Source organism: Anopheles funestus, chromosome 3RL (genome assembly GCF_943734845.2).
Source record: "Anopheles funestus chromosome 3RL, idAnoFuneDA-416_04, whole genome shotgun sequence".
Classification (NCBI taxonomy): Eukaryota; Metazoa; Arthropoda; class Insecta; order Diptera; family Culicidae; genus Anopheles; species Anopheles funestus.
The window spans coordinates 81,695,252-81,719,385 of record NC_064599.1 but is presented as its reverse complement, the minus strand read 5'-3'; the positions used below and the strand labels follow the sequence as shown (position 1 = coordinate 81,719,385).

General features: G+C 42.8%; 3 protein-coding genes across 3 annotated transcripts; 1 reads left to right on the top strand and 2 right to left on the bottom strand.

Moving 5' to 3' along the window:
- Positions 1 to 3: 3 nt before the first annotated feature.
- Positions 4 to 2,950, bottom strand: LOC125771760 (dynein intermediate chain 3, ciliary). Its single transcript, XM_049442711.1, has 5 exons — positions 1,219 to 2,950; positions 734 to 1,147; positions 540 to 669; positions 391 to 474; positions 4 to 318 (listed from the first exon to the last, which is right to left on the bottom strand). The coding sequence occupies exons 1-5, from the start codon at positions 2,290 to 2,292 to the stop codon at positions 248 to 250; spliced, it is 1,773 nt and encodes a 590-aa protein (XP_049298668.1). The 5' UTR covers positions 2,293 to 2,950; the 3' UTR covers positions 4 to 247.
- Positions 2,949 to 6,692, top strand: LOC125771759 (dynein intermediate chain 3, ciliary-like). The gene is made up of 3 exons (XM_049442710.1): positions 2,949 to 3,522; positions 4,344 to 4,593; positions 4,665 to 6,692. Exons 1-3 carry the CDS (start codon positions 3,136 to 3,138, stop codon positions 5,849 to 5,851), a joined length of 1,824 nt encoding a protein of 607 aa, XP_049298667.1. The 5' UTR covers positions 2,949 to 3,135; the 3' UTR covers positions 5,852 to 6,692.
- Positions 5,868 to 14,693, bottom strand: LOC125771758 (ecto-NOX disulfide-thiol exchanger 2). The gene is made up of 5 exons (XM_049442709.1): positions 14,405 to 14,693; positions 13,052 to 14,341; positions 10,535 to 10,641; positions 8,851 to 8,970; positions 5,868 to 8,788 (listed from the first exon to the last, which is right to left on the bottom strand). Exons 1-5 carry the CDS (start codon positions 14,448 to 14,450, stop codon positions 8,048 to 8,050), a joined length of 2,304 nt encoding a protein of 767 aa, XP_049298666.1. The 5' UTR covers positions 14,451 to 14,693; the 3' UTR covers positions 5,868 to 8,047.
- Between the last annotated feature and the right edge of the window lie 9,441 nt (positions 14,694 to 24,134).

The window sequence follows — 24,134 nt, the reverse complement described above, 5'->3', positions numbered from 1 at the left end:
AGATTGAGAGGTACACTTTGTTTTTAGTTAGCTCTATATATACGTTGATAGTATATGATTACTTAGATTTGTCTTCCGTTGCGTCCCACACGGGGTGTTAAAAAAGGATTTAGTAAAATATTTGATATGGGAAATTTAGGCATTGCACGGTGATAAAGGCTGTACATAATTCGCATGGATTTGATCCATTCTTAACAGATGATTTACATTACATTTCACGAAGAGGGCAGCGCACGTTTCTGTCTTTTCACTCGTTTTCTCCATCCGATTCGTAGTTTTCCGGTTTGTAGGGCTTCCGTACTTTCTTTGGATCATATTCTAAAATTTAAACAGTTTTAACAAGAGGAATCACAACATTCGAGAAACAGAACCGAAAGCAAATGGGGTCACCTTCTTCATACTCCTCTGGATGACGCGATTTCCGTTCCTTATCCAGCATCTGCAGGTACTCCTGCTCTGCAGCTTCGCAAGCGGCTGAAAAAACAAGTATGTTATCGGTTAGCCTTTTAGAAAGGTAGAATAGCGGTACAAACACTCACATCGACACTGGAAAAGTTTCGGCTTGTCCTCTGTATGCTCGTCCTGGCGGTTCAAGGTGCGCACCTTCAGCTTCATCTCTCGCGATTTCGCTTCCAGTATCTTTTCGCGACGGTTTTCACGCTCCAACATCTAGCGCGGGAAAAACATACCATGGTAAATACCTACAAGGTAAAATTATCCTTTATCTGCTTACCGCCGTCAATAGTGGCTTATCGTTCCGTATGGACGTCATGTTTTCGGACATTTCAATCAAAAACGTAGCACCCTTCACACTGCCCGTACCAACCAATCGGCCCGATTCGTGTGCCCTCAGACACTTTAGGCTTTCGTCGCACACCTTGATGCTAAGCGTTGGTTCACTATGCTGTTGAAGCAGGTCCCACGCATCTAGCACACCGTCCACGCGGCTAACAAAGAACAGCGAGTAGCGTGTTGGGCTCCAAGCGCCATCCGTGAGCATAACGTCGTGATTCTTCGTCCAGACGATTGAACTTTCCCGGCAGTCCTCCGACCAAATCCGTGCGATCCAATCGCCGATGGTAAGGAAGTTCTTCACGAATGCCGGATTGCGCGTCAATGCGTAGATTGGTCCGGTGTGGCATTGCATCTGGAAAAGCATGGTAAGTTCCAGCTTACTAAAAGTAAGTAACAAAGCAAAGTCCTACCGGAAATGCTTACCCGGAAGACAATCTTCTCCTGGGGAGATTTTCCCTTCCGATTGCATGAGAATAGCATACCCTGCTCTGTGCCGCACATGAAGCGTGTCGGTATGGAAGTTTCATACTCGAGACAGCTAACACCATAAGAGCGGGATAGATCTTGCTCGTCGGCCTTGATAGGATCCATTAGCAGCTTATCGATCGGCTGTGATAGCTTGCGTGTATCCCACCACATCACCTGGCTGTCGGACGAACCGGAGAAAAACTCGGTACCACTTTTCGAATTAATCCAGAGTGCCGAATTGACCGGAGCACGATGTGAGTGTTCGCGCTCACTGATCATGACCGGTTCCTGTTCGTTCCGTGTGTCCCAGGCAGCCACCTGCCCATTGTACATTCCGCACACCAGTGTTGTCGGGTCCTTCTGGTTGTATTCGAGACAGATCATGGAACTGATGGGTTTAAAACGAAGCAGCGGAGCATTCGGATTCTCTACCTCCCAGATGTAGGAACAGACCGCCTTACCGAGCACCTCGCCAAAGTTCATGTTACAGTGTGAGACGGCAATTTTGGTGCCACCGTCAGGAGACCAGGATAGATGCGTTACTGGCTGCTTGTAGATGCTTGGATCACGGTATACGTTCAGTGTACGCGAGCTGCTACGCTCGATCAACGGAGCGGGTTCGAGATCGTCAAAATACTTCTCGTAGATGTTGACCGCATTGTTCTGGAAGATGCAGTGCTCCATCGGTTTGGTCAGTGCCATCAGTTGGCTGATGTAGTTTTCATCCTTCTCCACCTTTCGTCTGTAACGGACGGTTTGCTCAGGGTCCAGATAGTTCACATCTTTCGGCCAGCCACCTTCCGAGTGTAGAATACCGTGATGCTCGTACTCGGCGCTCTCCGTGTTTGCTTCACTGATCGCCATTTGGCGGCTGTACTGCGTACCAATCGATACGGGATCACGCAGAATGTACTCCCGGAACAGTTCATGGTTGGCCGGTTCAGAAAATTCCACCTTATTCTTATCGGAGAACAGACACTGTTTACCAAACTCACGGCGCTCCTTCTGGTAGACATATTGTATATCCATTTCAGCACTTCAAGAACACTTGGTCTTTAGAGGTTAAGGACGATCTGAAGCTTTTGACTTTCAGAAGATGTGGTTGATGTTTTTAAGCTAATTTTAAAGTAATATGAGCTATAATTGTGCGATTTTTAACTGTAAAGACAGAACTAGCAACCTTCTAGTCTAGAAGAAGGTACGAATTTTTCACAGTTGTCAAGGTTGTTTACTGCGATTGAGAAAGTTAGTGCTGTCGTTAAGGGTACGCAAACGGTTACTACGCGTACGTCATAACCTTGTTTCCATAGTAATAGTATTAAAGCGCCATGCATTTCCGTCTCCTTTGGAGAATACTTATTCAAGCTTGTTGTACACGATTTCTCTAAGAATTCGATAATGAAAAGTTTAGTTTTCTCTACTATCTAGGCGCAACAAACGAACCAAATATTCCATGAACTAAATCCTTCATATGGCCTTGGAATAATTATAAATGTAGGCACCAGTTGAATATCAGCAACGCTTCTTCCGGTCGTCACTACTGACACGTACCGAAGAGTTTATTTCAAAAACGGCTCATCGATCAAACATGCCCGAAGGAAATGCTTGGCGCCAAAAAGTGTATCCGTGATTAGAGACCCACGAGGGATAGCTTTCCATACTCGGCCGATAGACAGGATCGGGATTCGTTCGGTAACGGTCGTGTTTCTGTTGTTGTGCGAGAGTTTAATATATAAGCACGTGGTTTTTCCACGCGCACGTGTGTTTCTTGTGCTCTATTACTGTTACACGTAGTGAACGTAAAGCCATCTCTGGTACCTGTTGCACTTGCATCTGTGACTGTCGTGTGAAGAGCATAGAAAACGTATCAAAATGAAGGTGGACACCAACGTCAGTACCAGCCAGATGGATCAAAACTGGACCCGCTACATGGTGATGTGCGATCGGAAGGATATCCGGCAGCCGGTTAACTTCCAGGAGGAGAACGAAGTGCAGGCGACCTTGGTCGGTAACAAGGCACTAGCCAAGCACTACGAGATACAGAATCCAGTAGACCGGGGTACCCAGAGCACGAGATGGATACTTAACACGCCCGTATGGACGGTTCACAATCGGTTGGTGCATACCGGCATTACGCATGTGGAGGGCGGTTGGCCCAAAGATATCGACTGCTGGCGTGACGAGGAACTGATGACCCGATATCGACGGAAGCAGGAGAAAAGCGAAGCCTACGTACAGCAAATGCGAGGTCTCACACGGGTAGGGTTCAACTCAATCTGTGTTCGGTCTGTTTCTTCCGGCAAATCTTGATTGAAACGTTATTCCGGATGTTTCTGTTATAGTGCTAGTCGTTCCGTTTCTTTATTCCATCACAAGCCTTTCCTTTCAACGAATGGCGGCCTGTCTAGCAGTTGGCACGCGATTTTGAAAATGTCGACACTTAAAACAGATGCCTCCTGATGGGAGTTGGTGCACTTTATTTCGGAAAAAGGCTTCACTTTTTGCCACCCGTTGCCGAAAGTGAAGAGTGTCGAAAAAGGATGATATTCAGGAGGCAGGAAATCGATATCAGGCGAAACCGTGCCAAACCTATGTTTATAGGATTTGCATGCTTTATGAACTAAACGTTCCCTTGAAATTGGGAAAAGGCAACAATATTTTGTTTGAAGAGTTTGCTGGACAAAATTAAAAACAAATAACAATCAAAGAACTTTGCTTGATTATTTGCAATCAGAAGAGTAGAAAGTGTTTAGAAATTGTTTAGATTTTGCAACGGCGACATGAAGTCATTTCTTTGCGATATTTTCCTTACGAGGGATGCGTTAGAAATGAGATTCTGCTGTAGCAGAATTCTACATTGCAGCGAACTTCGAGTGTGTCCTGCGAAAGGCACAGGGCGACCAAGCTGCGGACGTCTTTTGTAGAAAAGTGAGCTTCTTTTCGTTTCATTCTTTTAGAACCTTTCGAAACGTTAATCTTATCTTATCGAGATCTTTGATCAATCATATTTTTTCAAATAATCAAAAGTTAATTCATTGAAACTCCCTCATATTCGAATTTTCCCATTCGTTCGATCACAGACGATGGATCATGCAATTATGCAGAACAATGCCTGCAATATCTACCAGAACTACTTTGAGGACATTGAGCAGCACGAGCTGATCGAACAGTTTACGTCAAAAACTGTACACGTGTACAAGGACTATCTGGAAGAAAAGCGCTCCTGTACGTACATTTGCTGGTCCGACGAGGGAAACCATTTCGCTTCGGCACACTGTAATATTGGACAGCGCCGTGGAGCCATTACCGATTGTTACATCTGGGATATTGGTAAGAGGAATTTGACGTACTTTTGGAAAAAAGGATAATTACATACAACTTACCTGATATGCATTCCGTAGAGCATCCGAATAGTCCACTGCAGAAACTGTTTCCCCCATATCAGACGCGCTGTTTGGAGTACAACTTTAAGGATCCCTCACAGATGGCCGGTGGGTTGTTCTCGGGACAGGTGGCAATCTGGGATATACGAGCGTCTGGGACACCGGTGGAGACGACACAGCGTGAAGCAAGCCACAACGATGTGGTAACGCGCGTTCTTTGGACAAGCTCAAAGACGACGAACGAATTTCTGTCCGGTTCGACCGACGGACGCATTCTCTGGTGGGATCTGCGCAATCTAGCCGAACCGTACGACTATCTCAATCTCGCTCCCAAGGACGTCAAGGCACGGGAGGAGGATCCGCGCCACTGCTTCGGTGTGTGCGCGGTGGAATTCGAACCGACCATGCCGAACAAGTATACGGTCGGTACGGAAAACGGTATGATTTACAGCTGCAGCCGCAAGTACAAAACGCCCGCAGATAAGATACAGTCGACGATCTATGCACACACGGGACCGATCTACTCGGTGGAACGAAATCCTCTGTTTATCAAGAACTACATCAGTGTCGGTGACTGGCAGACGAAGATCTGGACGGAAGATTGTAAGGATAACCCGATCGTGTGGACGAAGGAGTACGCGGTCCAGCTGACATGCGGCATCTGGAGTCCGACTCGATGCTCGTTGGTGTTCATCTGCCGGATGGACGGCGTGATGGATGCCTGGGATGTGATCCATCGCCTGGATGGACCGGTCCTGCGCCTGAAGCTGTCCGACGCACCGCTCTGGTCCGTGCGGGTCCACAAGGCGGGTAAGCTGATCGCGAACGGTACGGATAACGGGGCCATCTATCTGACGGAGATCTCCGACAACCTGACGTTCAGCTCGGCTAATGACAAACCGGCGCTGTCGGGAATGCTGGAGCGTGAGATGCGTCGCCAGCGGTTGCTGGAGGCAAAGATCAAAGAGATCAAGCTAAAGGAGAAGGAGCTCGAGCGGGAACGAATGAGGCGCCAGCTGCGCATGGACAACGCGAACTCGATCGAGGAGGAGGAAAAGGATCTGGTGGCAGACGCAATGCACCAATTCTGGACGAAGATCCACGGCCGGAAGAGTCTGAAGAATACGCTCAAGGGTATTCGGATGCGGGACACGGGTGTTACGTTGCTCGCCAAGGACAAGAAAGCGAAAAAGGAAAAGCGCTAATGTGGCAACGGTCCTATATCGAGTTTTGTTATTTTTTGCAGTTTTATTGTACGAAAATTTGAACATTTGCTTTATACGCCAAACAACACAACTGAACTGGGAAGAAATTACAAACGACTACGGATCGATATTAGAAGGATTAAATAATCGAACGCATGGGAACTATTGCCCAGCCTGTTAAAGAAGTGAGAGTCAACGATAAGATTGCTTTTTTTCTTCTTTTCGTCTCATTTGGTGTGTTGGCTTGCCACGTTAATTCAATGGATGAAATGTTTAAAGGAGTTAATGCTATATATGTAGTATAATATGGCTTCATTTTAAGTAACTTCATGATTAATCGAGATACAAAACAGGAAGGGCGCTACGCCGAGACTAGTTGTAGTAGGACTATGTGTGTTCGCTTAGACAATATATCGAGAGCATTTCAATGGAACGCATACACGGATGTGTTGAGCTGCCAGGATATTACATAACCTTACGCTTAATCTGTCCTCCTCCTTCGCGCTACAGGTGTGTTTCAAGCGATCGGTGCATAGCATCGCGCTTCATTCGCGTCCCTAGCGTTTATCTTTCATTTAGCTAGGTATTAGAAAGTACTTTGTGAAACTACCAAAAGACAACCCTATAAAAAACGTGCTTGCAGTCATCGGAGTATGCAACCTCTCTCAGTACTTAATTCATCGATCGTCGAATTATTGTGTGTTGTGTTTGTTTTTGTTTCAATAATATAGATATTCTCACTCATCAGATACAGCTGTCCCTAGGCGAACGAAGCTTGTTTCGATTTTCGTTAAAGTGTATAACACGTTAATTGACAATAAAGAGTAGTGTTTTAAAATGATGCTTTCACGAGTATTCACTACCAAGGTTATAAAGTGCCTTTTTCTACCCTTCTTTGTATTAACCGATGTGAACAATGTTCCATTTTATCGGTTCGCATTTTAGCAAAGGTAAACTGGGATATATAATAGGCATAATAATAACGCAACACGCTTTTCTGCACGCTTATAGCCTGCGGTAGTAGGTTGAAATGAGTAATGGGTATTACGCTAAAGTTTGAAAGTTTTGCATATGTTTGCCATTGTACATACGTTACGAGTACTGGTTTTTTTTCGGGATAAAATATTGCCTTTCTTTGTCGCACCAGAAGAACAGCGCCAAAATGGACAATTTGGATTAAAATTTTACTATAACACTAATGCTAATAATTTGTTTTAATAGCAAAATACCGTAAATTTCACCAACGTAAAGTGCACAAAACGAGTATGGCCGTTAAACGAACACGAATGACACAGAAACAAACAACGGGAAGCAATCTTTTGTATTGCATCCTTCACATCACAAACATACACAGCGATTTAAAAAAAAATGACTAAACGTGATACAATTCTAATGTTCTTGCGATTGTTGTTAAAGGTTTTTTTAATGCTTTCTGTATACTTTTATCTAATCATTAGAAATAACACTAGTTTTGAAAACTTATACACACTCGCGTAGGGTACATTTACCGTTCTCTTCTAAATTCAATTGAAACCGAGTATTATGAACCGATGCGTTTTTCACATCGGTACGGTACGATTGTTTGTTTGATTTTTTTTTTTCAAAAATGTTTTCATCCCCATTTTTATGAGATAAACGCAACAAAACGAAAAATTATAACGTTTCAATCGGGCTAGTTGTAAGCCGATGCTATGAGAAGAATGTTCTCGAACGAGGAAGACATTGTAAGATGGATGATATATGCAATGCGCCTATCGGATACAAAGCGTAACGCTTTAAGCTGCTTTAAGTAGTACGCTTAAACGGGAGTACGCGAGTATTTATACTGGCGAGTATAAAATGGGACTAAAAAGCACCTTCGTTTCACTTTACCTATCTTTACTATTTCTCGTAAAAAGCATCTGATTAGAGCGAAGAAAATGATGCTGGTTAATATTGTAAGCACACGAGGTACGTAAAACGGAGCGTAACTAATTGTACTGCTGTTCTGTAAGATATCCTTTACCAAACGGAAAAACACTCGAACCAAAAACCATCTGTTTAGATTTATCGACAAAATTGCACATTGCTTAGTGAAATATTTGTTTTGAATCAAGTTGCCTAACATACGACAAAACACCTATACTTTAAAACAAAAATCAATTATAAGAGCGCTTTTGAAGCGATCAACATGAGTGTTCTCCAACTCTTTAATTCTTACTTCACGGGTGAGTTGTGGGCAATAAATCTATAGCAAGGACTAGACTTGATACTGCTGGGTTTCTGCACCTCGCCCAGCTGATCATTGTTACCACTTACCGGTAGATTGCACCGTTCGAAGAGCTCCTGATAGCGAGCGAATATTTCTTCCAGCTCCTTTGGTTTTATTTCATGCACGTACCGGCCTACATACGCCCAGATCTGTTCCAACGGCACACCGAGCGGGTTGATCATAAGAAACGTTGAGGCAAAGGCAAGTATTTTGGCTTCCCGCTCGTTCGGTGCGATGGTTGCCGGTGCACCGACCATCAACTCACAGCTAGTCCCCGTTGTGGCCGTTGCTTTGCAAATCATTTCAACGGCTGGGTTGGCCGGGTTCAATGTTGGGCCCGTGTCTGGTACAATATTAATTGTCGGACACTCCTCACACTCCGAGTCTCCACCTTTGCCCGATGACGATATGCTCGCGGCACACGATGCAGCCGCCTTTGTGGTGGCAATTTTCGTCTTTAGCAGTAGCTGCTTCACGTTTGCATCCTTTAGCTCGTCTTCTAGTTCGCAGATGCGGCTTTGCCTTTCCGTTTCTTTGGCTTTATTTTCGAGCAGTTGCGTTTGCAGGTTGCGAATCGTTTCCTGCAGCACCTCAATGTGCAGGATCTTCATCTTTAACTCGCTATCGTGCATCGTGTGAGGTTCGGCAGCGTCCGAGGTGCCTCGTTCCGTGTCGACAGCATGATCCTGGTGACAAAGCTTAGGTACAGCGTGTCACAAATAAATGTGCGTCAGCAGCTTAAACTTACCTTGTGATCCTGCTCCCAGCGAGACCTTTTGCAAGGCAACGATGAGACCGAATGGTCGTCATCGGACATATCCATCCCATCCTCATCGGGGAAATCATCCAGCTGAACACACTTTATGTCCTGTTGTTGTGTGTTGTTGTCGCATCAGAAGAAGCATTTCACAAGGAAGTAGTAGAGAGAAAAACGGTATAAATTAGATTAGCTGAAAACTATACAGGTCGTAGCTGCATAATATTTCTTTTTTTTTAGGTACTCTTCATTGATACTGATAGGCAACAAAGAAATTGGCTAAAAATTCAAATCATTTACTGAAATGTAGATGAAACGGGGATATTTTTCGCGTCGCTTTGCTTTCCTATCGACCCTTCGGATCAACCTGCTTGTATCGTGTTTTAGTAAGCTAAAGGAAAATTTCCGCAATTCGCTTGCAAAACATGGTGCGAAAACAGATACTTAACACAAACCTACGTAAACAGTTTCAACTGAGCGCACGGACAAGATTCTTGAATTTGCAAATAGTATTGTGGTTCTCTTGATTGTGTCGTCTTCTACAAAGTAGGGGAAAAATGTTCCGGATCGTTGGGTAACTTTTAATTGCCTGCACTTACCTTCGCAGTAATCTCTGCAAGAATGGAACGCTTATGTACGTAAATTTTAATGCTTTTGTTGCGTACTATTGCTTTCCATTTCTTTTCGAGCACTTGCCATATACACACACACACTCTATGGTTAACGTTTAGTGGTCTATAGTGTGTATACTACAGTATTCTGTTATCGTTACCAGTTGTTTACTTGTTTCCTAGTAAAGCTGGTTCAACAACTTATCTTACTTTCGCATTTTGTGCACTCCCGTGGGTGCGAAGGATGTTCCATACATTTCGAAGACGGATAATATATGCATGGGACAGAATTTGATCAAACAGCCACGGTTGTAGAATGACCAAACAAACTATACAAAACATTCACAGCACAAGTACTCACGTTGCACGCACTAGAATGATTTTGATCAAATTCTGCGTCATATTTGGTACAACACACGCACACACACACATACATATAACTACATGTTAGCAGGCGATTGTATAGTATTTTTCTACTATAAAAAAAGAGTCCTAATCTATTTCTACTACGTTGGTAAAGCGGGATGAATTTTTAAACAAATGTTCACAAGTTTTCAACAACTAGATTAAATTAAACTAAACAACTTTCAGCTATTTCATAATAGGCATACGGAATTAAGCATATCAAACAAGATCATTTTCTTCGCATTAACAAATAATGAAATTAAGAAAAAAGTCTCAACCAACCACTTGAAACGAACACGCTGTATTGGATTTGCAATGAATTAATGTAAGCAAATAACAGAAAGCATCAGTTTGAAGACGAAAGAAATGGAAATTAGATTGAAGGCAAAATAGGCAAAATGATAAAATGTACGCATGCAACATAATAAAAACACAGTGTAACCCAACGTGCAAACATTAAAGCATTAGTAATATACAAGCAAGCAGTAGAAACAAAAAAAAATCTAACACAAACAAATTGTCCAAACGCAACATTAGTACATCGCAAACAACACATTAGATGAACGAGAAAGAAACTAAAAAGTGAACTAATGAGATTACTCTAGAGAGCAAGAAAAGAAGTAAACCAGTGAAACGAAATACTAGCGTTCAATACATACCAGTGACTGCTTCTTCCACGCATCGATGTTTTTTCTTTGGGCTTTAGTAAAATGATCCCAAACCTTCTTGTGACTGGCCGCATTGAAAACTTTTTCAATCTGACTGACTGAATCGAAGTGAAGTGGAAAATAATAATAGTAATAACAATGATAGAGATATTTGTCTTGTGGCAGAAGGGTATACAGAGATTTAAAGATAAGAAAAGGTAAACAGAGTAGTTTCGTTCAAACAGTGGCGTATAAAGTTGGTTGGTTGGTTATGCAATGTTTTTTTTTTCATTCCCCAAATGCACAAACATATTTGGCTAGCCCTGTGTAGTTATTGTAGGCGATGAGTACACAACTGCGGCATCTATCGTTGGGATTTGGTGAAGGATTTGTTTTGCAAATCACGGCGCACATACACTACATACACACCAAATCAAACGCATCGTAATGGGTGAAATTTTGAAATTAAGTAATACAACTCCAGGTTGATGTACGATTATCTGCGGTGCATATGTCTTTGTTATTCGGTTGATATCTTTGATTCTTTATAGTATAAATAAATAACGAGCAGTAAGTATGATATGGAAGAAGCACAGTCAAGTAAAGAATACACCAAAGAAATCCTATCCTATTTACATGTAACTACCGTCAAATGGTTTAAACCAAACTGTGATACAATTAAAACATAAATAATGAAACAACCCTAATAATATTACAAGTAAGGTTATCGGAATTGCGGACGAGTGCTATGAAATAAAGTGGAAAGTGTGTAGAACCCATATGATCGAGCATAAATAGAATTTTTTCCAGGGCGTACAGATAACTGAAATGTTAACAGACCATTTCTAGAACACTTAAGATAAGCTCTTGCTTCCGAATTTGTTAATTATTTGAATTCGCCCGTTTGTCTAATCAGGTAGAACAATGCAAACAAATTTGCGGTAAAAAAATGTGCATTACTGATGAAAGCTATAGAAATTGTATCTGAGAAATTGATAGAAAATCGGAGCAGGAGTTAATATTGAGATAAATAATAAAAGTGATTTGTTAACACATGGAAATGCTACCTTTTAATAAAAGATACTAGCCCATACAAATAAATAAAACTATTACTATTTATCACTAAATATAGATATTGAAAAGTCTCGCATGTACAGTAACCGATGAAGGAGTCGATCAGTGCTTGCCTTCTTAATCATTTTTCCCTTTACCCAGCAAGACGAGGAATGCTGTACATATACACTCGCGCACAATTGGTTTTAGTAGAAAGCATATAACATAAGATCATTGCTCCAGAAGGATTGGGTGGAGAAAAATGGATACTTTTGTAGTAAGATCTTCGCCGTGTCTCGTCGTTGTCAATATACACACATAATCAAACGAATCGAGTCAACACAACAAGACGGTGTATCACTAAAAATGACCATCGTTCGAGCATCTTGAGCGTTTTAACTGTACATCCTTTGTGGTAGGGTACCCGAGCATTACGTACCTTTTGTTTTTTTGCGAACGAGAACGAGATGTTTTACATGTGTGAAACGGATTGGTAGGTTGGCCCGAGAGATGTTTGTGATGGTACATAGAAAGCAGTTTTGAAAACGGGGAAAGAATGAACATTTCTAGAGAATGGTCGAAGAAAATGAGCTGTGGTGGTAGCTAGAGCGTTTCCCAATGATGCGTTACACCAACCGATCGTGCCCCTTTCCATTTGTGGACACCTAATGGAGGCAATTGGCATTCTAATGGTTCAGAGGAATTGATAAGCGAACATACAGTACCTTCGAAACCGCAGTAGTAGTGTCGCTCTTGGTGATATTTTTTTTAAATTGTTTTGTCGCTAGATTTCCTCTGACTAGAAAGCAAACCGATCGTATTGAAGGACTACGAAAACACTACGAGAGGTCGCGTGCATCGATGATAGTTTAAGTGTGTAGTGTGATAATTTTTTTTCCGAAACGTTAGAGTGAGGAGAAGGAACCGGTGGTTGGGGGAGTAAATAGGGGTTTACATTAAGAAAGTATTAAGACGTCGAGAAACCGAGTACAATAAGAAAATCGTGAGAATCTGACACATGAGAGATTAATATTGAAGACAAAAACAAGGTAACAACCCGCTACGTGATTTTCCGGAGGCTGTAAGCTTATCGCCGAAAGGCGCCTGAGCACAAGATCTGCTGGATGTCTAAAGCATAATGCGCATGTAAACGGTCACATCTTCCCTTTGCTACCTATCTAATCGATTCTTCTCGAGTTTACATCTTAAGGCTATGAAAGTTTTCGAGCTACACATCAACACAACTCACACGAAACGCAACCAAAGAAGTAAAATGTCTATAGTAGTAGTAGTAGTAGTAGTAGTAAGTAGTAGTTGTAACATAGGGAGACTAACATAATAGCAGCAGTACTTGCCCGGGTCACAACATGCCCGGAATCGAATGTGTGGTCTTAATAGGTACTTGGTACTTGGACACAAACGGGGAACTAAAATAGTTGATACAAGTGAATGGCTTTATCCATGCAGCGTACTTACACTGTGCTATCATGCCCTTCGTCTGTCGCCGGTACTGTTCCCGGGCCCGCTTCAGCTCCTCGTCGCACACACTTTTCTCGTTCAGCAATCGTCGAACGTGCGAGTTGGTGCTCTGGATCATCGAGTAGAAGTTGTTGGCATTCTTTTTGCTGCAGTCACCCCGCTCGAGCCAGGTGACAAGCGTCTGCACGGCTTTCGCGAACGTTTCATCGTTCTTTAACCGTTCCGCGACCGAACCGGCCTCATGCTCCGTATAGTGTACGACCGGTTGTGGCGAAAGTGACCGAAAGCGATCCTCTTCCAGTCGCTCTCGGTGTCGCTTTTCGCGCTGCAACTTTCGCTGTTTACACTCGTACTCGTACTGATCGTCGCGGGCCTGTGCGTAGTCCACGTGCAGTACCCCGAAGATGGGAGGTTCTTTCGCTTCTGTGGCACCGCCACCGTAATTGAAGTTGCTCCCAATCTTCACCCGATAGCCGGACAGATAGATAGCGGAATCAACGGACGCCTCGTACACGTACCGTATGTGGCAAAAGTTTTTCTTTGACAACCGTAGCGTGGTAATTTCGCCACAGCGTTCGAAAATTTCCCTCATTACCTCCTCGGTCATGCCGGTGGGTAGTCCACCGACAAACACCGTCCGACACCCGGGTGGACGTTCGATCGTTTTTGGTGCTGGTGCGTTCGGGTTGGGTGGAAATAGAGTGCAACTTTTGCAGTAGATTATTTCCTTGGCGGTTGCTGGTTTCTCCGCGCTGTTGGAACCGGTAGCAGAAGCAGCAGAGGCACTCGCGGTAACCGATGGGGCTGTGTTTGCGGTTCCATTTAATGCACCGGTTAGTTCAGCACTTGGTGCCATCATCGGAAATGGCTGCATGCTTATAAGGGATGAACCGTCCACCATGTTCATGACACCCGGCATCATCATGAACCCGTGGTGGGGTGATTGATGTTGCTGCAGCAGCTGATTGAAAACTAATTCACCACCGTTAGCATGCTGCAGCTGGTTCTGGTGCTGTTTGTGCAGCTCTTCCAGCATCTTTTTGTTAATGCTTTCCTCCCGTGCCTTTTCCATCGCCACCAAGGGATTTCCACTATCTTTGATCGTTTCGTGCTCGTTTACCGTTTCCAGCTCCATCGGTGCTGCACCGGAACCATTCTGTACCGGTTTCATCTTGAACTCAAGCGGTTTATTGTTTATCCCAGCTATGAGGGCGGCATTGGCAGGTGTTGGTGGCGCACCTAACTGTTGTGCGGTAAGAAAACCGCCACCACCCGATAGTAGGGGATCTAAAAGAACAAAAGGAAATGAATACAAAGCCACAACACGAAAGCAAACCCCTTTCTACATACGCATCGGATGCAGCCCGGGTGCCAAGGGATTGAAGGAAAACGACATCACGGGAATGCAAGCGCAGTCACTGATGAGATAATGGATTAGGAAAGAGAAACGGGAACAACCACAACGTAATCCGCGAACAAACCCGACCACGGTCAACAGAGACTTATTGTCCGGACGGAAAATCTTTACGCAATCATTTTCCTCATTGTACACACGGGCTAAAGCACGTAAGAATTTTAATTTTCACTTGCTCTGTGTGCAGTCCTTTTTTTCCAAAACATAAGAACACCCTTTTTGACATTTCTGGTTTGAAAAAAGGGCACACGCACACCAATGCACCGATACTTTTCGCACGTAAACGTTTATAGTGCGCGGTTGAATGTTGCAAGCAGAGTTGAAATCAACCCTCAAAACTCAACTCAAACAAATAAGGGATGATTGAGATAAATGTTGAATGCATCAAGCCAGCTTCGTTTGGAACTGATTTCCACGAGTTTTACTGCAGATTTGAATATTAAGAATTATTGTAGTTTTCTTAAATCCTTTCTCAAGTATGATAAAAATGCTTTAGCAGTGTTTTGCAATAAATTAATAACATAAAAAGGAGCATATTGTTGAGTTGTATCACTATTTGAACGCATTACAATATTGCTCTTTTTGCAAGTTTTTCCAGCACTCTTGCTTTAGTCCCCTCTAAAACACAAAAAACTTCATTGATGAAAAACACTACACAAACGCATTGATTTCTGTGTCCTACATCATACGAATCGCGCAAAGCGGACACATTTCTTTAGCTTTCCATTGAGGAAAAATGAAAATCACCCCTCAGGAGTGAAAAAAAAACATTAAAAACATCATTCTTTTCGACACAGAAATGGAAGAAAAACAAACTCAACCGGCTTCATTTGGAAGGTGAAGCAGAAATGGGAAGAGGCTATCCGGATAAAACCTATCTCCTACTTTGACCGGTTCGGGATCCCGGAGCGTTATCCTTTATCCCAATTTTCCCCACCGTCCTTATGAACGAGGTACGTGACGGACGCTAGTGGACTGAAACGCAATATTCTGCGTTGGGTTGGTGAAGGGAGGCCAACTGGAGAACTTTTTGTTCTCTTCGATTGGTGAACTTGTGCGGACGTGCAGGAGCACATCGTGGCGATGGGACAGGGATACAGTGAGGTCGCTAAAAAAATATCGCAATGTTATTTTTTCCCTTCGACATGTAGAACAAATATTTTAGTTTCGTCTCTTTGCCAACGAACGCCGAACCGGAATGGTGGATCCGTCCTTCGGTAAACCTTGTGCTCCAGCTGAAATCCCTTCAACTGAAATGAAAACGTGATCCGGTTCCGTCTGTACCCGTCCGTTCCCCTTTACATTTGTCTCGCGTTGCCACACACCCATAAGGATGTACTAAAAACGTGCCTGCTTTGCGCATGTGTTTGGCGGGAAAAATGGCGCGCTCTTTTATCGTGTGCTCACTTCTGTTCGTTCATTTTGCCACACGCACACAGGATGGCACGAGACCTGCCTGGGATGCATTCACATCCTGCGAGGGTGGATGATGATCGAACAAAAACATGCGGAACATTTAAGAGGTGGTACGGGGGTGGTTGTGTCCCCCATCCCCCCCCAACACAACCCCCGAAGCGGGAAAGGCAAGCTACGCCAAAAACAACATTGGCTGGAAATGAAAAATAATATACCGGCTGGTTCCGGTACCTACCGGCCAGTCACATCGTGCTGAATGGTTTTGTGTCTTGCGGTCGTTTTGATAGAACAATGAACGGCATTTTTCTTAAGGATTCGAACGTCCTTGTCCCTTGTTTTTTTTTCTCTCAAAAAAAAGTTTTTAACGTAAAGGTGATAAAAGAAATGATAATTTTGTAATACCAACAAAGTTTTGTTAAAATTTGCGTATTATATTTTTGGTTGCGAATTTATTGTATTTAAATTTTAAAATTCTTATTTATGTTACTTGAATGGATGCCGGGCGAAAATTCTGATAAAACTGGTAATATAGGTAATATAATATCAGAACAAGCATAAGTTAACCAACATCACATGCTAGAGAAAGATGGATGAAAAACTCCCAAGGACACTTTTGACACTTTTTGAAAGTTGACATAGAAAAAAAGCTTTATTCTTCGACTATTTGTACTACAGAAAAAAGCGAAACTAGGTAACAATAACAAATAACTGTGGAGGTACTTCAAACAATAAAATAAGATTATTAAAAAACAAGAATAGAAAAAGAATGCGACGAAAAATTTGTAAAATATTATCAAAAAATACAATTAAATCCACAAACGCAACACGCGACGCGAGATAATCATCATCGTTCATTCTAATCCTTCACCTTGACCATGATGATCTCGATACTTCCTGCAAGTGGAAAGCTTTTTTTTATCCAATCGTTGGACCAATTTATTACTCGATAGCATTCCCAAAAGGGACACTCGCACAGACGCGATTGCTGATGAGCAGTTCTATTTGACGTTTGTTTAGTGTTCGTGTTTTTTTTATGATTGCGCTTGCATGTGCGTTGAGTGAAATGTGTATTCACGCACGACATGACACCATAGCACTGGTATTGGAATTCCCTCCCGGGAGGATATATGAAGGGACCGAACGTGAGCGCAGCTTGGCGCGCATCAAATCCATCGACGATTGGAGAGATGATTGGACGTGATGGCCGGACGCATATGCCGGCGCGGTTCGATGAGTTAAGTTATTAGTGCATCTTCAGCGCCCGTCGAGACCACATTTCATCGATTTCATGCTGCTGCAATCTCATGACTGATGCATCCAGCTGCATCAACATACGCACGGTTCGGTCGGCTGTTTTTGCCCTCTTCGCACCACGGTGAAGTTCCAGTTTCTGTCACCGAAAACGTTCGCCCGTGTGGTATGAGTAGAATGTGCCGTACGCACCGGTACAATACGTTCGATCGTTTGCTCTGGATCGATGCTGTGGCGGGTTTTTTTTTTGTTGAGTTGCTATTTTCGCTCACTATTGCAAGTTTCATAAATTATCATGCTCGCCTGTACTCGATGATGATTTGCGAAGCCATTTTAAAGAGGTAAAAAAAAAGTACGCTTAAAGTGACCGATCGACCGAAGGGTGAAAGAAAAAAAAGGGGAAACTGAAGTGAGTGACGATTAATAACGTTTGATAATTTATTTAAAAATATTCCAAATCATTCGTCATCCGTCCACGCTGGCTGGCTGACGGATTGGGTGAGAAAGAAAGAAAGAAAGAAAGGGAAAAACGAGTAGACGTATAAGGAGACAAGTGGAAAAGTGGAATAAAATAGAGGAAAAACTGTGTGGCGTGGTTTGAGTGCGTGTACATGTGTGTAACTAAACTAAAGCGAATGGAACCGTCGTGTGGAAGTGAACCGTATGATAATGTTGATGTTATGGAGATGAGCTAACATATGCCAAACAAAGCAGAATATAAAACTGATTTATTACCGTAAGGAAATGCAATAAAATTATACATATACTTGTAGCTATAAAGAGACATTTTTTATGAGTAATGACTTAATTGAAAAGTTTGATTAAATGGTGTTTGTAACTATGCGGACAATGAGTAACAGATCGATTAAAATTAGAAGATTTGTTACTAATATATTTCTATTAATAATAACACACTACGAGAAAAAAAGACTGTTATAAATTTAAAAAGGACATTTGTTTACTAATGTGAAGAAACACTACCATCTGTCAGAAAGTGGTAAATTTCTTTATCATGCGTTCTCGAGAACTAGACCTGCTAGTCTATTCGTAAGGACATGCGAGACCTAAAGCGAGAAGATGAAGGATTTTCCTTCTTTTTCTCTTAGTGACTGGCTACTACCGGAGTATTGAATGTATGAAATATTCAAACTATAATAACTAATTATGTCATACACTGACAAATGATCGGACAACTGACCATTACACAAATAGAGATGACTCCTTACAAACATTTGTATATTGAGTCGTCTGTGTCTTATGTTGATAATTGTGTAACGGTATAAATTGTAAAAAAACGGAATCACTTCAACATGAAAATGAAGTTGCCCTGCCGAGGCAACACGTGAAAATAAGACAGCGGACAACACTTGACCGCACCAGTGTGATGTTGGTTCCACGCTGTCCGTACCCGGTTGCTCCCATTCCCAATTCCGCACACCGGGAAACCGGGGCTTGACCCGGGGGAAGATAAAGATTCGCGAGATGCGTGTGTCCAACATGCTACCCCAACCGTAAAGAAAGTAGTCGCCGAAAAAAAAATCTTCCAAAAAGCCCCATTGGAGGAAGGGGCTCTCGTCCACAAAAAAAAGAAACGACACAAAAGGATTACTCTTCCGCGGGTGGCATGTGCATGGGAGTGTGTGTGTGTGCCGTGTTGTTTTTTTATTGTTTGTAATGTTCGATGGAGAATTTCTTTACGCTGTAACCTCTTGCAGAAAAGTGAAGGGATTTTTGTGCTCATTTATCGCTTGACACGATATTATATTTTCTCCCTGGCGAGGTCGTTTCGCTTCGTTTTATTCACTTTTCTTGCGCTTTATTGCGCTGCTTCGAGCGAACAAAAGGATCGCCCTTTGATTTCACCAGCCGTGTGGTGGCTGGTACACACACGCACACCGCCGGTTGTGTCCTTTGCCGGTGCGGGACCTGACCTGACCGAAAGCCCTTGCGCTGTCCGGTGTGCAGTTCGGTGTGCGGTGCATCGGGATGGTGTAGCAATAATTTGCAGTCCAATGGTTGTGGGATGGTGGATATTCAGAGGGTGGGGGGGGGGGGGGGGGGTTTGACACGAACCCCAAAAATCGGGACGCGGTAAAAGCACTATGAGACACAGGAAGGACATAAATTAATAAATGGATCTTATAGATCATTTCCAACACAAAATGAAACATCTCAACTCATGCTTGGTTCACTGAAAATACAGTTACAGAAAATAGTTACAGAAAATACAAAAAAGATCCTTGGACTATTAGAGGAGAAGGAAGATGTCTTTGCATTTTGAATTTCAGACTTTTTGAGCCTAGTTATCTCCGAAATTCTTGACCTGATAGAAGATTAGGAAGATCAGAAAATACTTTAATCATAAGTCTCTACGAACGATCAGTTTCCAAGAACATATCAAAGAAAAGTGTCTCTTCCTAATATAGGCTTGTTGGATCTTTAATTACAATATATTTAAATTATGCTTTAATAAACCGATTCATATAAACATTTTGTCCCTCTTGTTCTCCCACAGTTCCAGTACGAACTTCGATTGCTCCAGGTCCGTGAAAAGCTGGATGGAGAATTTTGGAAACACACTCCACCCGTTTGCGTTAAGGTTCAAAGGAATCTGCAGCAAAACAGCAGCCACCCAATAATTGTACGCGACGGAGAAATGTAGCGGTTGGTGTGAAACTGGCTTTTCCAGGGCAGGGGCCCATTACCCTTCAGCCTTCCCGCGCACCGTTGGGGCGTGTTCCCTGTGTGTTTCCTTCTCGCGGAGTTCACCATCTTAAATAATTCGAGCGAGACTCTCGCACGAAACCTTACCACAACTACCGGGATCTGGAGCTTGGTTTTGGTTTTTTTGTTGTTTTGTTGCATTTGGCTCCGTGGTTCCAATCGATTCCGGCTGATTGCGGTGCGCGGGTTAATTAGTATGGGAATTTATAGGACTTTAATTTGTTAAATCTGCAGTAATTTTTTGTTCCCGACCGCACGGTACCACCCGTTTTTTTTGTGTGTTCTTTTGGCCTCTCGTCCGTTGTCTTGCCATCCGTCTTCGAGGGGTTTTTGTTTTGTTTTTAAATTTAAGAAAAAAAAATTGCTCCGGTGTTCTGTTACACCAGCTCCCGCTTTGAAGCCGATTGGTGAGTTTATTTTCCACATTTTTCTTTCACTGTGGTTTCGTTTTTGGCGGTTCGTGTTTTGGGGGGTTTGGAGTAATTCCTATCTTTCTTTTCTGTTGTTGTTATGAGACAGATTTTAAATGCAACAATTAACGCGACTTAAATTCGTGAGGTATTGTGTGTGGTGTAGGAGAAGGAGATAAAATACTTAACTAATATAAACGAAATTTACAAACAAATCTCATCAATAACTATTTCACGTGAAAAAGCTAGAATACTTTCATGTTTTTTTCCCATTCAAACAAGAAAAAGAAAAAGCAAAAATTCGATCAACACTCAATCAAAACAACTCCACCAGGAAAGGAACACTATAAATATGTGCATCGGCAATCGAATTGTGATTTTTGGAAAACAACAAACGAATGATGAAAATAATTGAACTCGAGGTGGAGCCCATATACAACCCTCCAAAAAGGGGTGGCGTAGGTGGTGCAAAATTGAAAAATAATATTTTGTCATATCGCCATATCGTATCACGTGAAGGAATATCTGCAAAACAAAATTTCCATTTGCGTTGCGTGGAAAACATCGACGCACGGAATGCAACAGCATTCGATAAATGGATGCACGGGTTTTTGGGGGGGCGGTGTTTTTGTGCACGTATTGAAGGTTGAATTTTGATATTAAAAATGCACTGGAATTTTTTTTTCTTGCACTACCCATTTGTTTTGGTCAGATTTGGTATACATTTTTTTGCTGAAGTAATTGTATTTTTGTTCTCTTGTTGTGAGTGTTTGTGAGTGTGAGATGAAAAATGTCCTCACCCTGTATGGCGGGTAACATATTTTGCATTGAGTTTAACTTTGAAACGAGTGTAGTCGCACGTGTGCAAACATTAGCAAGGTAAAACACATCTTAATACCCTGCTGTGCACTGTACAGTAACAGGTACAGCAACACGGACAAGAAACACGGAAAGGATTGGTTATTTTTTTAAAGTAAAAATAAAAGGGCGTTTACGATTTTTATGGTAAGGAAGAAATATCGTAAAAAAAAGTACGGTTTAGTAAAGGTAAATGTTTAGCAAGGTAAAGAGAAAATCTTACCAAAAGAGTCAATGGATTAAACAAGAAGAAAGGGACATCTTTTTGTATTTTGATAACTTTTCAAGGATTTGTTGTTTGCAAGCGTACAGGTTTAATTTTGTATACTACCTGTTGCAATCTCTCATAAATATTGGTATCTTGAGAGTTCGAGACAGTGTTGTACCAACAATCGAACAGATTTCCTAATTGAATGATTATTAGAGTTGGATGTTTTGTGAGAATATTATCCTTGGCCGCCATTAATAATGAGGGTGCATGTCTACTCCTTGATCAAGCATGTCTAGATCCGGTCAGGGACGAATGCGTTGTTTGGACAGTGTTATTCGATTGTCCGTGCAGAAACTCCACCCACTGAGATGGACATCCATAAGGTCTTTGCTGTACGCTACCTGTTTCATCTCCGATGGGACAAAAACACATCGTCTAGTTCTTCAGACACCTGCCCGTTTTGCTAATGGAAGGAATTTCCAACCGTTAGCAGTGGTTTTCGTACAATACAGCGCAAGAAACAACTCATTTCTGTACCTTGATCATCGAATGTGGACCAAGTTTATGTATAAAAGGCATGGCAACTGCTGCTAGCGCTCATTATTCGTCCGTAAAACTGTCCAGAAAATGGACGACTTCGAGAGTGTGATCGATTTGCTAGAATGTCCGTACAATTCTGCGCACAAACTGCTGGGCCACACTATGGCGCGCCATGTTAGCAGATGCCGGCGCACGTACGGTGTGCTCAAGATTGTGCAGTGCCCGTTCAACCCGGAACATCAGGTGCCCGAGCTGGAGATGACCCTGCACAAGCTGGAATGTGAAGATCGGGAAGCGTTCGAGCAGTACAAGTTCTGCTTCACGTCTCTCATATCGCCGACGAAGATGTCTCCTCCGAAAGCAGCACCACCACCAGCGGTCTTGGTTCGCGCGAAGGACACTACGGATTTGTTGGACAACTCCCCGAGAAGATCGATGTCAACGCGTCGAAGAACGCTGTGTGGAGCACCGGTACCATCTCCCACTCCCACTCTAACGCCACCAGTGTCCATCACAGATCGTTCCTTTAGTCGGGTGTATGATCTGAGAACTTCCTGCCGAACTGGACGAAAGGACTGGAGTAGTCCAAGTGCTTCGCCATCGATCGATAGAAAGTTGCCGGTAGCAGCTGTCACCCCTTTACCGAAGAGTCCCAAGATACCGACACTGATACGAGCGCCCAAGTACGAGAAGGAAAATAATGTGATCAAAACACCTAATCTGCGGAAGTTCCGTACGCCGATGAAGATTTCCGAACGCAAACTAAGCATCGAAGACTTTCGGCAGCGATGGAAACAGGTACACAACGAACGTCGGGCACAGTCACGCAGCCGGGATCGTAGCGCTAGACGTAGCTGCTATCACTAGGGAGAGTGCGATCAGAACCCCCTAGCCAAGAATGTATCGTAGTGCAAGAGCTAGTGCACAGCTGTACGAATAAACCACCAATGAAGCATGTTCGTTCCTTCCTTAATCAAACCTCAAATGCTGTTTCCATGTGTGGTGCGCAATTCGCCGTGACAGATCGCCATGATGGATGAGCATCATGATGTTAACGTAATACATTTTAATCGCCACAACTTAATTTCTATGAATTACCGTTTAAAGCTGATTCCACCCTGGTCGGCAATTATGTTGTCATCGTTGGACCCGGGGCCGGGACACGAGCGTCATCATTCGACCAGTGTACCTGTGATCTCCAACAAGACATCAGAAGAAGGGCTTTTCTTCAACTTTCTTTTTTTTTGTGTGTGGTTCCATGCGTCTTGCTCTAATGCTACCGTGATAGTACGATCATCAACTGCGAAGAAAGTGCGACTGATAATGAGAGGATGGGTTACCGGTGTGTGGTGGGTTCATGTCGCTGCATAAATTCCTTCATGCTGCACATGCAACTGGACCACGACTTCTACCGGATGAGCTTTCTATATTAGATCAACACCTCGCCAAGGGTGCGTTGCTTAATGGGAAACTAATGCATTGTAAAACGAGCGACGACATCGTGTCAGGTGAACATTAGCGAGCCACCGAGTACCTTGGTCAGCGCTAATTAAAATGTTCGACATGATGTACAGGGATGTAATAGAAGGTGGCGTACACGGGTTGAGCTTACTTTGTAGGTGTCGTTGAATTGTAGCTTTACAATCTGTACCATTTAAGCAGAGATTAGAAATGTAAGAAAATGTTTAGTAAAATAATAAGAGAAAAACAAAACAAATCATTCTTGGCTTACAAATCAAAAGCTGTTCTTTCCACTTTAACGGTTCTCATATTTCAGTTGTAATGATTAATGGTTGCAATTAAAGAAAATGTGTACAATCCAACAGCGTCAATTAGGATCACAGTACGGCTAAAGAATTGGTGTGGATTCGCACAGAAGAAGCTGCTTTAAAATATGCTCCAAAGTGGATTGGATTTTTGGAGAAATTTTAATTACTATCCTGGTGAGTTTCTTGTTAGTAAATTTCACTCCACCCAGCGCTGTACGACCCAGGATGGGCAAAAATGTCACCTTACATGCGTACGTTGCTGTTTTATCGACTTCTTCTCAACCTCGTAGCCATACCGTTCCGGACGGGCAATGGCAAGATATATGTCGCAGTGCGTGCATTCTTTTGCTTTTCCCTTTTGTTGTGACATTTTGCCCAACCGCTTCATGCGCCGGTAATGACTTTCTGGAAGCTTGAACACCCCATCGAAACACAGCGTGTGTTAGCGTTTTGTTAATTTTAATCGAAATGAATCAGTTGAAAACAG